This window comes from Haliotis asinina, chromosome 1 (genome assembly GCF_037392515.1).
Source record: "Haliotis asinina isolate JCU_RB_2024 chromosome 1, JCU_Hal_asi_v2, whole genome shotgun sequence".
NCBI classification, from domain to species: domain Eukaryota; kingdom Metazoa; phylum Mollusca; class Gastropoda; order Lepetellida; family Haliotidae; genus Haliotis; species Haliotis asinina.
The window spans coordinates 58,968,861-58,983,695 of NC_090280.1; the positions used below are offsets into that span (position 1 = coordinate 58,968,861).

Consider the following 14,835-nt stretch of genomic DNA (forward strand, 5'->3'; position numbering starts at 1 on the left):
TTTAAAATTCGTCAGATGCGTTTATTGTTGCCGGAAAGGTTTTTTTTACAGGAACGCCAGTGCACAGTGGTTTTTCGTCTGCTCTTAATTCGTAATCTGTCACCATCATGAACTGGATTCTGTGACCTTTAATCCCATATGCCAACATATAGGTTAACCCCGGGGTTGCTGAGGACCAACCATACCACAATATATTATCCATGTCTCTGGTATGCGACGGTATGGATAGAAGCCTGTAATGTCAGTCACTGGCTTATCTGCTCCAGATTAGACGCTGTGACCGCACTGATACAACTGGAATATTGATAAAAATAAAAATAACAGACCTAAAAAAGCAAAATCCTGCTTGCACAGTGTTTTTGTAACGAAACTGAACAAGCAATATCGACGTCTTATCTGCCTAAACTCTAAGTTACCGGAATACGGAGGACTGTCGGGACTGTGACAGAGTGAAATGCTACGTTTGAATATAGGATGTAAGGACAGGATGTGTTATTCCATAAGCGTTTGTAAAACCGGGCCGAACTAGCAATGCTAGCTCACAGTCAATAGGAGAGTTGGTGACACGTAAATTAATTTAAGAACGAACTTCAGTATGCTATACTTTTGGTAAATATCCGCGAGTTTTGTCAACAATACTCTGCATAGAAATCAAGAATAATGATTTATCGATTCTTTTGATACTCGGATTCCTATGTTAAATATATATGAACAGTTAATGCCGAAGGCAAAGAGAATATTTGACATCACCCAAATTAAATATTGATTCCATATAGGAAGAAGCGGATTTGACAAGGAAAAAAATGATTATTGAACTGTGACGAAACCGCGAGATGAAGATGGCAAAAAGATGTCTTCAGGTTGAATCTTTTCAGAAAATAGCCAGACTCCTCCTTGAATATTCTGTTGTAATCAAGACAACCATTAAAACTCTCCTTGAGGACATTGTCCGGATCTATGAAGGGAAAAGTCCACAAAGAGCACCGTTGTATTCTATCCAGCAGTATCGCAGTGGTATTCATTTGATTATTTTTAAGGGATTTTCGGAAAATGTAGTTGCTCTATGTTTCGCATGACATGACACTTTCCGTCGTACATTGATACATTTTGTGTGACTTTATTAGAATATCTACAACTGAAGACAAAACTATAGTTATATTACTGACTGGTAACTAAGTGTGGAAAGAGAGAAGTGTAAGTGAGTATGGTTTTGTGTAGCTTTTAGAAATATTCCATGGCGGGGAACGCCAGAAATGGGCTTCAAACACAGTACCCAAGTGGTGAATTGAACCCATGTATTCCATGTGATCAGCGAACGCTTTAACCACACCGTCCTAACAGATAAGTGATCCACTTAAACTGATGTTTCACACTTTGAAGCGTGACCCTCCATTGCCGTAAATATGACAGGAATATAATATTGACATTTTTCTTCAAAGCTTACTTTGTTCACTGATAACAATGTTGTCATCAGTGTCTAAAATATAAAACAGGGGCAATGACGCCTCGTAACAATATCCCCCAAGAATTTCGTTTCGTTTGATCAGTTTTGACATTTGCCAACCTTGCCAGCGGCAAAGTAGCTTCCGGTATCTTCATTTTTCTCCAGGTGTATTTCGTGCCCCACTAATTATGAAAGGGCTTACTTTTTAAAGTGAAAGAAGCCATCGTCTCGCTGGCGGCACTCATGCTATTTTGGAGGACGAACTCTAAATCTTCGAAGAAGGATTTTGCCGTGATATTTGCGTAGGCTCTGTTACTTTTTCTATAGTCTCAAATTGCAGCAAGATGCTTCTCGTCAAAGATAGCATAGAGTTTTTGTCAGTGATGTGATATATGGCATGACTCTAACGTTAAATGTGACCGAATCTTAAAATGCATTTCTTCATGTTATGGATCTGGAAATTGGAGCTGGTTAACGGCCCTGTTTATTGAGGTCCATAGCACCCCATTGCTGGTCGCAAGGAGCGACCGAATTGGGCAACCTGTTTGCCGTGGGTTGCGTCCCGTGTCGGTGGAGGACGGTAGTCTGGTGGTTGAGGGCAATGGGAGCCTGCGATCGTGTTCCTTTCGCCTAACACACCACTTTGGCCCTTACTTCACCTAGACGGGTGGTAGAATCGGCCCGATTCAATCAATCGGCTGGTCACGCCATGCCCTGCGCATGAACGTTAATTTTGATAACTGAGAAAAGTTTAGGACACTTTCGACCATTTTCACTTTGTGTGTTCTAACCATGTCATATACTTACATTGCCTAGAGTCCTATGCCAGAAGGCGGTGGCTCATGGGCCAATCTGGTAGGACATATCTTTTTTAAGATATATTCCTGCTTGAGTATACCCTCCGGGTATCCTTGGTGTCGTCTGTTGGAGGTCCACAGACATAAGACATCGTCCATGTAGACACTCCGTGGTGGGTGAGGAGCTAGGAGGATGAATTCTATCCAATATAACCATGGCACCCCCACAAAAAAAGTTCACACGAATCGGATGATTCGTGCACTTCAGATGATGATGTTATAACACTTCCAAAAAATCTTGATCATTGGGCACGGTTTCTCGTTATGTCTTCTCCCGATGGTAGTCCTCTAAAGTTAAATCCCTATGCTATTGCTAAGGGCATTGAAGGCTTAGCTGGAGACGTAAAGGAGGTCAAAAAGCTTCGATCTGGACTTCTACTGATAGAATGTAAGAAACAGATCCAGTCTCAAATTTTACTCTCTACCAAATCACTGGCAAATGTTCCTGTTGAGATTTCACCTCATAGAGCATTAAACAACAGTAAAGGCATTGTACGCGATGTTGGACGATGCCTATCAGACATGAATGTGTATGACATTGTTTCAGAACTTCACTCACAAGGAGTAACTGATGTAAAGCGATTCACATCCAGAAAAGACAATGAAGTCACGAACACCAATACGTATTTGTTTACCTTTGGTGTCCCAACACGCCCGGATTCACTCAAAGCAGGCTATTGCAATTTAAGGGTAGATGCTTTTATACCAAATCCCCTTAGATGCTACTCTTGTCAAAAATATGGACATGGCTCAAAATCTTGCCGAAACCCAGCTGCCTGTCATAGATGTGGAGGGAAATGTGACAATAGCACAATATGTGACAAATCTCCTTCTTGTGTAAACTGTTCTGGCAATCACCCTTCTTCATCCAAAGACTGTCCAACTTGGAAGGTACAATCTAAAATTTTACGCATCAAGCATGAACGTAACATATCTTTCCTTGATGCAAAGAAACTTGTTCTTGCCCAAGAATCACCAGGGCCATCATATGCTGCTGCTGTTTCCACGTCCACTCGAACTTCTAGCACAGATTCTAGAGCCATTTCGTGCAATTCCGTTGGTTGCCAGACTGACTACACTTGGACTGACTCTTCGGCTCCTGCTTTACTGCCTCCACCTATCCAGATTCAACCCGGTCAGAGGACATCTGCTTCACAGACAACTCCTGTTTCTAGAGATAAGAACACTAACGCCAATGTTAATTATTCGAAGAAAAAACCGCAATCTGATCGTGTTCCTAAAGCACAGAAAAACACCACTTTTCTGTGTAACAAGTTTGGGGTGCTTGAGGACATGGACGTGTCCTCTCTTCAAAACACCCGCTCCCGGAGTCATTCTCCAAAGAAAAAAGATCGTGAGCGGTCTCCCATAACTCCCCCTTAAATGACCACCAATCCATTAATCCAGTGGAATTGTAGAGGTCTTAGGAATAATTTAAATGATTTACAACTCTTAATTCAAGATTTTCAACCATCGGCCATCTGTTTACAAGAGACATACTACAAAAACACTGATAAATTTGACGTAAGAGGCTATACTTCCTATAATGTCTTTTCCCCTCCTGGGCCTAAAGCGACTGGAGGTTCAACCATCTTATTAAAAAATGGCATCATCCATAGTCCTGTCCATCTAAATACTCCGCTTCAAGCTGTAGCACTCCGTATAACTTTGCACATTGCGTTTACATTGTGTTCACTGTACCTTCCACCATCTGCTTGTATACAACAGTCTGAACTTCAAGATCTCTATAACCAACTCCCCAAGCCCTGCATTATTACGGGTGACTTAAACGGACACAACCCCCTTTGGGGTGGTGCTCAGACGAATACTAAGGGGAAGCTCTTAGAAGATTTCATTTCTAACAATAGCTTATGCATACTTAATGATGGCTCAAACACCTATTTACATCCCGGCACAGGAACTTACTCTGCTATTGATTTAGCAATTACAGATTCAGCATTATTAAACGAATTTGAATGGTCTGTCCACGAGGATCTCTGTGGAAGTGACCACTTCCCTACTATTGTGAAAACTGTGACTCCTTCAGATGTTCCTCCTAATACAAGATGGAACTTTTCCAAGGCCAACTGGTCTTTATTTCAACTGCTTGCTTCTAGTACATTTAAACCTGGTCTATTTCTTGACATCGCCGACCCTGTACAACTATTTTCAGATGAACTGAAGAAGATAGCCGATGAATGTATTCCTAAGTCCTCCACAAATCAACACATTCGAAAACCATGGTTTAATGATACCTGCAAACAAGCCAGAAAGGCACGGAGAAAAGCTGAGCATTATTTCCGTCGCCATCCAATGGTCCATAGCTTGAACAAATTGAAAATTTTAAATGCAAAAGCACGGCGTACCTTTAGGCAAAATAAACGCCAATCTTGGCGAACCTATGTCTCTAAAATCAATGCACGTACACCAATTTCTAAAGTATGGAATATGATCCAGAAGATCAAGGGTAAGGGTTCTAGATCTAGCATTCACCATCTTAAAGACGGAAACCAGTTGCTGACAAATAAATCCGATATTGCTAATAAACTTGGTGAAACACTGGCGAAACATTCTTCTTCATCAAACTATGTACCTCAATTTCAAAAGTATCAAAATCAGCAGGAAAAAAAACCTATTAATTTTACTTCCGATAATGGTGAAGATTATAATGAAGTATTTTCGATTAATGAACTCCATACTGCTCTTGACCAGGCTCACGATACTGCTTCAGGAGCTGATAACATACATTATCAACTCCTGAAGCATTTACCGGAATCATCTTTAGAGACGCTTCTTCATATTTTCGATGGTATTTGGACGTCTGGAAATTTTCCTTCTTCATGGCGTGATGCTATAATTGTGCCCATTCCTAAACCTGGACGTGATCACACTGATCCTTCCAATTATAGGCCGATTTCATTAACTAGCTGCGTTTGCAAGACCAAGGAACGCATGATAAATAATCGACTTGTTTGGTACTTGGAAACAAATAACTTAATAACAGATATTCAATGTGGTTTCCGTAAAAACAGAAGTACTACTGTTGATCATTTAGTGCGTTTAGAATCGTTTGTGAAGAATGCCATCATTAATAAGCAACATGCAGTGTCAATATTTTTCGATTTAGAAAAAGCATACGACACAACCTGGAAACATGGGATTTTAAGAGACTTACATGACTTTGGATTGCGAGGCCGCTTGCCCCAATTTATATCCAACTTTCTAAATGACAGGCAATTTCAAGTCCGCGTGGGTTCTACCCTGTCTGATCATTACAGTCAGGATCAGGGTGTTCCACAAGGCAGCATTTTGTCTGTCACTTTGTTTAGTATTAAAATAAATAGTCTTTCAAAAGTGTTAAGAGATTCAATCAACGGTTCCCTTTTCGTGGATGACTTTAATATTTCTTGTCGTGGCACAAACATGCGAACCATTGAGAGACAGTTGCAAATCTGTCTCAACAAAATTCATAAATGGTGCCTTGAGAACGGGTTTAAATTTTCTCAATCTAAAACCAACTGCATTCACTTCTGTCGAAAATACAAACCTCATAAAGACCCTGACTTATCTTTGAATGGTGCACCCATCAAAGTTGTCAAGGAAGCTAAGTTTCTTGGTCTCATCTTTGACTCACACTTAACCTTTCTGCCACATCTTAAATACCTAAAAAAACAAATGCCTGAAGGCGCTCGATCTGTTGAAAGTCGTTTCAAATACAACGTGGGGAGGAGACCAAACAACCCTTCTACATTTATACCGGTCACTCATCAGATCTAAACTGGATTACGGCTCCATTGTCTATGGTGGAGCCTGTAAAAGCAACCTCAAAATACTTGATTCTATCCATCACCAAGGTCTGAGGCTTTGTCTTGGATCATTTCGAACTTCTCCTGTTGACAGTCTATACGTTGAAGCAGATGAACCTTCTCTTGACCACCGTCGTATTAAACTATCCTTACAGTATCTCGCTAAACTGTCTTCAAATAAGTCCAACCCTGCATATAACTGTGTCTTCAATCCCTTGTATGGGGATTTGTACAATAAGAAGTCTTCTCTTGCTCCACCTCTTGGGCTAAGAGTGAAACCTTTCCTTTCTGCTGCTGGCATTGAACTAGAAAATGTAGCTCCTTCTCGCTTGTTTTCTTCTCCTCCGTGGCAGCTGGTTAGACCACAAGTTGATCTTACATTAAGTAAATATAAAAAATCAGATACTAATGAATTACAATACAAACAGGAATATAATCAATTGAAAGATAGGTATAGTACGTATAAATCCTTATTTACAGATGGGTCCAAGGATGGTGGCGCTGTGGCTTGTGCCACTGTCATTGGATCCAGAACAATATCTTCTAGATTACCAAATAACAGTTCCATTTTCACAGCAGAAGCACATGCCATATTAACAGCCCTAAAATATATTAAAAAACACCCTAAGTATAAACAATATATCATTTATTCAGACTCTCTTTCATGCCTCCAGGCTATTAAGAATGTATCTTCTCAACATCCACTTTTAGCTGACATCGTTGAATTGTATAATGATCTTGCTACTGGCCAATTCGACATCGTCTTCTGTTGGTTACCCAGCCATGTTGGAATCTCTGGTAACACAATGGCCGATCTTGCTGCCAAAGCCGCTCTCAACAAATCTGTGACACCGCTTCTGCTCCCTTATTCTGATTATAAAGCCGTTATAAGATCATATATCCGAGATCTAATGCAAAAGAAGTGGGACACCCAAGTAGGTATCAATAAATTACATGGTATAAAGCCCTATATCGGTTATACCTACATGGGTTGTCAGTCCAGATTTGAAGAGGTTATTATGCGACGATGTCGCATTGGCCATACGCGATATACTCACGAATACTTGTTAAAAGGTGAGGATCCTCCGTTTTGTATCCCTTGTGATGAAAGAATCACGGTCAAGCATGTCCTGCTTGACTGTGTTGATTTTGCCATCACAAGGGATAAATATTTCAATGTGAAAACTATAAAGGATCTTTTTTATAATGTTAATCATCATTTAATAATTGAATTTTTAAAGGAAATAGAATTGCTACATAAATTCTGAATATATATTGTACATAGATAATATATATTTTAATCATGGTATTGTAAAATAGCATCTGCGATCGTTAGTGGCTGTACCCTCAAAGGGGGTTGAAGTAGCGTAAAATTATTGTCCTCCCGAGAGGGTACGTAAGTCCCAACAACTTTCAAAGTCAATTTTGCCCAGCCATACTTTTTAGTCGTAGTATTTTTGTTCTTTTAAATTCTGGCTAAATCTTCATATCATCGCCAGTGGCTGAAGGGATGGTGTAAATCCAACTAGGGTCCATGCAGGTAGCAAAGGTACTGTAAGCCCCCATGGACCCTCGCATGGTGATCTACCTTCAGCTGCTGGTGACGTATATAGCCCGTGTTTTACCTTGTCTTGTCCAAATAGTTATATCAGTTTTATCGTTCCACACTAGTTTTACCCGCAACTGTGATATTCTAGTCGTTTTACTGTCCTTTGATGACAGGTTTTTATCATATAGCCATAACCCATTTCGATTTCAAATCTGTTCTCGTCACGATATGGCTGAAATATTGCCGATGTGACGTTAAATATTAACTCACTCACTCACTCACTATTGACTTGGATGAGGTATTGGATCCACATTGATATTTCGTTCGAAATACTCTTTTGGAAGATATATGTTTCTCAAAGATGTTTCTATATATTAGTCTAGTAAAATGAGTTCGACATACGAGTCATAGATTTCAAAAGGAAGAATCTGTCTATCATCATGGAAGCAAAGACCTCGCTCACCGTTGAGGAAAACAACCCGTGGACAGGACCGAGTAGAAGCAAGCTTATTTAAGCTCTTTGTCGAATATCGCGTCAGTATCGGCGAGACTGCTTAGTCTCTTACGACGGGTTCATGATCGTGCACGCATTTCAAGTGTTTTTAAACGTGGTATTGTCAAGTCTCAAATAAGCTGTCTGGTAAAAGAAAGTATTCACCTAGCAAACTGGATATGGCCTGAAAAACACTCAAATGAACGGTTTTTAAAACGTTATAAAGATAAATATGTAACTTCTGTGCTTAACAATACCAAATCCTGATTATCCTGAGAAACAGATGCGATCAGTCGTAAAATGGAACTTACAAACATACCATACAATCCAGTGCTAATTGAAACGGAAAATATTTTTATTGATTTTGAATTATTGCAACAGCGTTTCAGATATTCCGCTGCTTACAAGTAGTCAAAACATTCCAGTAAATGATCTATTTTTCAACACTGTCGTGATTGTCTAAACGTCTCGTCATTCCTTTGGTAATTGTCTCAGCACAGATACATTCCACTGACCTAATGGAGAATCTTGAAGACTTCAGTTCACCAGCCAGAACATCCACCCACTTCAAGGCAATTTCAAATCTCTGCGCAAAGGAATTCCCTAATTCAGCTACCCTCAGAGGCAGCGTCCTTCTGGCGCAAACGGTGAGTTTGTGAATATATATCATATTGCATTTAGACACCCTCTCAGAGACAATGTGTATGCTAATTCTTATATCAACATTATGAATCGATCGGTACGGGTGACACCAGGTGTTCACTAACACCCGCCAGTCTCATGGCATCGTCGGGGGCTTAATTAACTCAAAACCTTGCAAGCAATGTCTGAGATTTGAAACAATCACTATTGCGCAATGTTATAATATGACACTATAGAATTTCGTTTGGTTTAGGGCCTCACTTTTACATTTGTCAGCCTTAGCCGCGGTCAAGCAGCCTCAGATGTTTTCAGTTGTCATAACGTGTAATTCACGCCCCACTTGAAGGGCCTTACTTTTCCAAGTGAACGAAACTACTTTTGTTATTTTGGGGGACAGTCACTGAACCTGGAGGTCGATTTGTTCGTAACGTCGTAACATTTACGTAGGTTCTGTTATATTCGTAAAATGTCAGCATTGCTATCACCTCCTATTGCAGGAAAGTTGGTTTTTTTTTTGTTTTTTTTTTTGGTCGGGAGATGTTTTGCGCCACCTCTTCGTTGCACGGAATACATGCAGCATAGTTATAACGTTACATGCAAACTCATCATTGTACATTCTGAAACTTGAATATTTGACATTTTTACCTTTTCTGTTACCGAGAGGGTCTACTTCAATTTTCCATTTACGTTGTTTGTAATGTATCCGTATGTCTGACAGAGTCATGTTCTTGAAATGTCAGCAGCGCCATCGTCTTATGCTGCAGAGACGTACTGTATGTTTTGAAGGGGGATATGAGAGCATGGGTATTACTTCACAAGCAAAATCATAACTACACTCTTTTGAGATTTGCTTATTTAAAATCGAATATTCTCATTTGTGAAATCTGTTATGTGACTCGTTTGTAATTACTTAGAGAGTCTACTGTGATATTTTGTTTGAATTATGTGTATTTGAAATATCAAATACTGTTTCAGATGGTTTGTATAAATCTAATATTAGGTGATCTATAAGTTAAAGCTTCGATGAAAGAGGCAAGAATAAATGTGATGTAGAAAATAATGTGGACATGGTTTCAAAGGAGGCTTACCCTCCCTTTCTTAGAAGTTCAGTAATGTCAATGCAAAATGAATTTGCTAGTCTCTGTGAGATGGCAATATGGGTGTCAATTCACATTTGCAATGGACCGATCCTTGTGACTAGACTACACAACCAGGTTAATAAAAGTATACACATGGAAAATTGGATTTAAACAAAATAAGATCTTAGATGTTTACCACTTTAGTGAAACCCGTAGTCATGAGTATGGTAGTATGGTATAGTGCTGATAAAGGTATATTTGTTGATGTCCCATAGGACGCGCCTGGAGGTGAACATACCAAACATACAGCAAATACAATCATTTGTATTTCAACCATAAACATTCATACCACGTAATTCCTTTTCAAATACGATTACGGGATCTTTGTAGAATGTATCGCGGAACTGACTCTCACCACTGAATCCTTGAAAAGGGACCCAGTATTCGCATATAGCGTTTGACCAGCAAATGTTGTGCCACCCTAGGATGTACAGAATGCGACGAAACTTGGGATCGGTTTTCATTATAGTTAAGAAATTGTCAGTCCAGAAATTCGTATGGTTGTAAATTCCGTCATCAAACATACCAGCTTCTGCTATAGCGGGAATCTTTCCTCTTGTTTCCGCGATGTCTACAAGGTTTGCAAGATTGGTCTTCAATGCTTCCTTTGTTGTGGTCGGTGTAAATTTGTAGTAGTAGTCGACGGCAATGATGTCAATGTAGTCATCCCCTGGGTACAGCATGTGAAAATTGTCAGTGTTGGACAAGCAGTCAATGGCGAAGTTGTACAGGAAGTTATGGACTCCCTTAATGTCCCGGAGGTAGGAAACGGTGTATCTCAAAATATCTCGTACATCCTTGGGTGTGTTGTGGCACCTGTTGTTCATGCCCCACCAGAACCAATCACCGTCCATTTCGTGGAACAGACGGTAGATGATTGGGATGGACTTCCCATGTGCGTCCTTCAGATTGGTGGCCCAGGAAGCAATTTTATCCAAGTTGGCCTTGTAATTCCCATGAGCATCCCCACCAGGTAATGATCGCCTGAGTGTGTGGGTCACAGTTCCGTTGTCCCAGCTTAGTCTGAAGGATCCCCCAGACACTGGGTTGTTGTTGTGCTGACAGACGGTAATAACCTGACCTCGGGCGTGGGCTTTCTTCACCAGGTAGGTCACAACTTTCATTTCGTCCGCGTCGAAGTTTTTAAAATCGAAGCCCACGATTGCAGGATACTCCCCAGTTACACTTCGTATGTCTGATAATTCGTCCTCATCACCTCGATCCACTTGTGAAGTCTGCAAGATAAATATTTACATTCAGTAACTTTGTAATGTGTGTACACCAATTGAAATGAAGTAAAAACAGGTCCATGTCGTAGCCAATCTGATTAGGCAGCTCACAGACAATTCATATGCAGAGTAATATGTTTCACATAAATACCGACATTTTTTAAATAAATGTGCCTTTGCGGTAGAGGACAATGCATTGGAAAAAAACTCATTTTAGTTTTGTAGTTAAACAAGAGAAAAATACGCGTACGAGCACTACTTGCTATATACATTACAGTTTTCATGACGTTATAAATCTGTAGATCTTTTTTTGTCAAGCGGTAAGATCAAGGCCATTGCGCGAGACCAACCACTAGACACTAATTATAACAAACAAACAAACAAACAAATTGGACAGATCCACCAATAACAATTGATGGCATGTTATATTATAACTCACTAACTCCACACTCCACTTTTCAGCGATGATTTTGTCATAACAACAACAAGGAGTGTCAGTATGGATGAAGCGTGATATGGCTTGAAGAGCATGTGATGGCAGTCGGAGAGACATGCATTCAATTGTTTTTAAAGGGGACTGCTCATCCATGTTGAGTATTGGAAAGCAATGCCATGTATGGTGAGTGATCTTTATTTGCAAAAAAAACTTCATCAAATATGTTTGCGGGATAACAACTGCACACCAAACACATTCAAACGAACTAAGAACGTCTGATTTAATAAAAGAATCGCTGGCATGAAGCGAACTAGCGCGACCACAGAAACCAGTGTGACGAACGAACGGATTTGCCAGGCTATTACCAGGATGTCAACTGCACCTGAGGCAAGTTATAATAAGAAGAGGAGTAACATATGTTGCAACTAGCATGTCTCTTCAATTAAGGCGGACTGCTCATATGGGTAAAACGTTCGGATGAGGATGACCAGCAGCTGAGACCACCGTTAGAACTGACTGTAGCATATTACCATACCTTTTACTAATCGGCTCAACGATCATGATCTTCACATTTTAATCTAATAAAGGCACTTCAAGTAGAAGCATGACATCTCACTAGAAGTACTTACTGTAAATTTCCAAAATGGTTTCCAGGCATGTGCGTACTTGGTAACTTGGTAGTTAGGGCGACCAGGAGATATGCCGGTCAATGTGTCTTCATGGTGTCCAAACATGACCTTGTTAGGACTGCGGGCTAGTTTCAGCATGTTGTTATACAACGCCACTGTTTCTGGCGTGGCATGCTGGTCCACTGGAGATCCGTACAACGAGGCCCACACAAATGTTGAAAGGGCCAACAGCCTGGACACAAATTATCGACTAGTAGAATTATACTACCTTCTTCAAACAAACGCGGAATTATTTAATACCCATTTACCTTCTGAAAGAGCGTGGAACTGTAATTCTTGCTAATTTCTAAACGTGCTTACAGACAGTTTGTTTTCCATAATTGGAAACTGAATTGAGGATGCTATATGGCCAGAAAACATACATTTTAGACATGTTTCTTTTTCTTAAATAAAATAGCGATATCTGAAAAAGGAAGCACTGAGGTCTCAGGTGTCTTCTTACTGAAGTGGTTCTTATAGTTCTCGTCTTGTCAGACCAGAGACATTAACTAGATTTTAACTAGACACTTTAACGAAAACAAACGATAACGCTGTAGTTTCAACGTTCAGTGACAAAGTGACCTGTGTTGCTTTTTCCTAAATTTGATTTGAGATAAGGATCAGACATATCTTCTTATGCTTAGCACTTAATTCTCAAATATGCACTACTATGCTCTAAATTTCTGAGGAGTGGGGTAATGAGAAAACTCACCTCAAGATGTGGTTTTCCATTGCGATCTACAGACAGGCACTGATTATTGCCAGAAATACATGTATTTATATACCAGAGACAGTGCTGATAGATAAGAATGAAAAAAAAACAGATAAAAGTTAGTATATGGGTCGTGACCTCTATAACATGAATAGAAGGATCATTAACCGTGTAGTGTTGACACTAATTCTTTTGTGTACATAATGCATAATGCTTACTACACCATAATGTGCGGAATATATGTGACTTGTATCAAAAGCTCTTCACGTATGTTATGACGGGAGAAACTGACTTGATATTATCTCGTATAAGTTTCTGACTATTTCACTTGCATCTAAGATAAAGACCAAAGACAGATAGCGGATCCAAAACGAGTGAAGTCATAATATCAAGTATAGAAAAGAGAAATTGCACAGAGTGTGAATACAGTTAAGCGCCAAAATAGAAATATCAGAACATTTGTGAAACGTTAATTGGTCTCAGTACATGGCATATAGAAATTACAACAAGTACCAGTAATCGCACTACATACCACAGATAGCGGATCCAAAACGAGTGAAGTCATAATATCAAGTATAGAAAAGAGAAATTGCACAGAGTGTGAATACAGTTAAGCGCCAAAATAGAAATATCAGAACATTTGTGAAACGTTAATTGGTCTCAGTACATGGCATATAGAAATTACAACAAGTACCAGTAATCGCACTACATTTTGTTTCTTGAACCTTTCTCTCTCTCTGTATTACAGAAACCACAGTATATATACATGTCAAGGACAGAATAGGCACCATAAGAAAACTCCATATCCTGTCATAACAGGTTCACGAGAAGAGCCTTTGTCAGAACACATTTCAGATGGAATGTAAGTAGAGATCGGTCCAGGGTAATATTTCCAGATGAGACTCAAGTTGTTGCAGGAAAAGATCAGAAAGTTTATGTTTGGATTACAAACGAAGAAATGTGGAACTGGTGCCTTGGTATGTATAGGGATAACGATGCTCCATGTTTGGGGGTGTATGTCTTTTTAAAGTGTTGGAACCCTTGTTAGTTTTGATAATCACATCAACTCAAGAAAGTATATAGATATACTGGACAGCAACCCTTGGCCAATAATAGCCAAAGTTCCAGCATGTCGGGGCTATATATTTCAAGAGGACAATAATTTGTCATGTTTATGTTTCTAGACAGGCAATTCAGTCGAAACGTGTGAATGATATTCAGACAATGAATTGGCCTCCTCAGTTCCCAAACTGTAATATCATTGAAAATGTATGGCGAACTCTGAAAATCAGGCTACAAAGACAGTTACATGAAATATAAACGAAGCAGGATCCTATAGATCACATCCAAGGTGTCTGGACATCGCTTACTCCAGAGTACATAAAATCACTGTATTCTACTCTACCTAAGCGAATGAGGGCTGTACCAGCAGTAAATGACTGTATTACAAATACTGAAAATATCAGGTTAGTGACTTGGGACATTATTTTGAAATCAAACGTTAATTACATCCTTCACAGAAGGTGACAATTACTTTAATGTGGCACATTAGTGTAGCTACACATTATCACAATGTACCTCACACACCTTTATCTCCACACCATACATACATACACATCCATATAAGGATCGTTTTGCATCCTACTGATAAATGCAGGCCGTGCATCCTAACTTGATAACCTAAAGAGTATGTCATTTTTTCCCGCTTTCATAGCTGTCATTGCATAGCATAATTATGTACATTATTAACATGCTTTCTTTTGTGTACGTCTTATATAGAAAAAGTCTTTAAGAAATCTCAGAGCAGGTTCAACTGCACAGTTCTGACTATGGGCAGTGCAGTGAATGGCAGTGCATGAA

The 14,835-nt window shown here is 39.6% G+C and overlaps 1 protein-coding gene across 1 annotated transcript; it reads right to left on the bottom strand.

Moving 5' to 3' along the window:
• Nucleotides 1-10,054: 10,054 nt before the first annotated feature.
• LOC137281505 (mannan endo-1,4-beta-mannosidase-like) lies at nt 10,055-13,058 on the bottom strand. Its single transcript, XM_067812767.1, has 3 exons — nt 12,976-13,058; nt 12,225-12,456; nt 10,055-11,165 (listed from the first exon to the last, which is right to left on the bottom strand). Exons 1-3 carry the CDS (start codon nt 12,993-12,995, stop codon nt 10,200-10,202), a joined length of 1,218 nt encoding a protein of 405 aa, XP_067668868.1. The 5' UTR covers nt 12,996-13,058; the 3' UTR covers nt 10,055-10,199.
• Nucleotides 13,059-14,835: the final 1,777 nt, after the last annotated feature.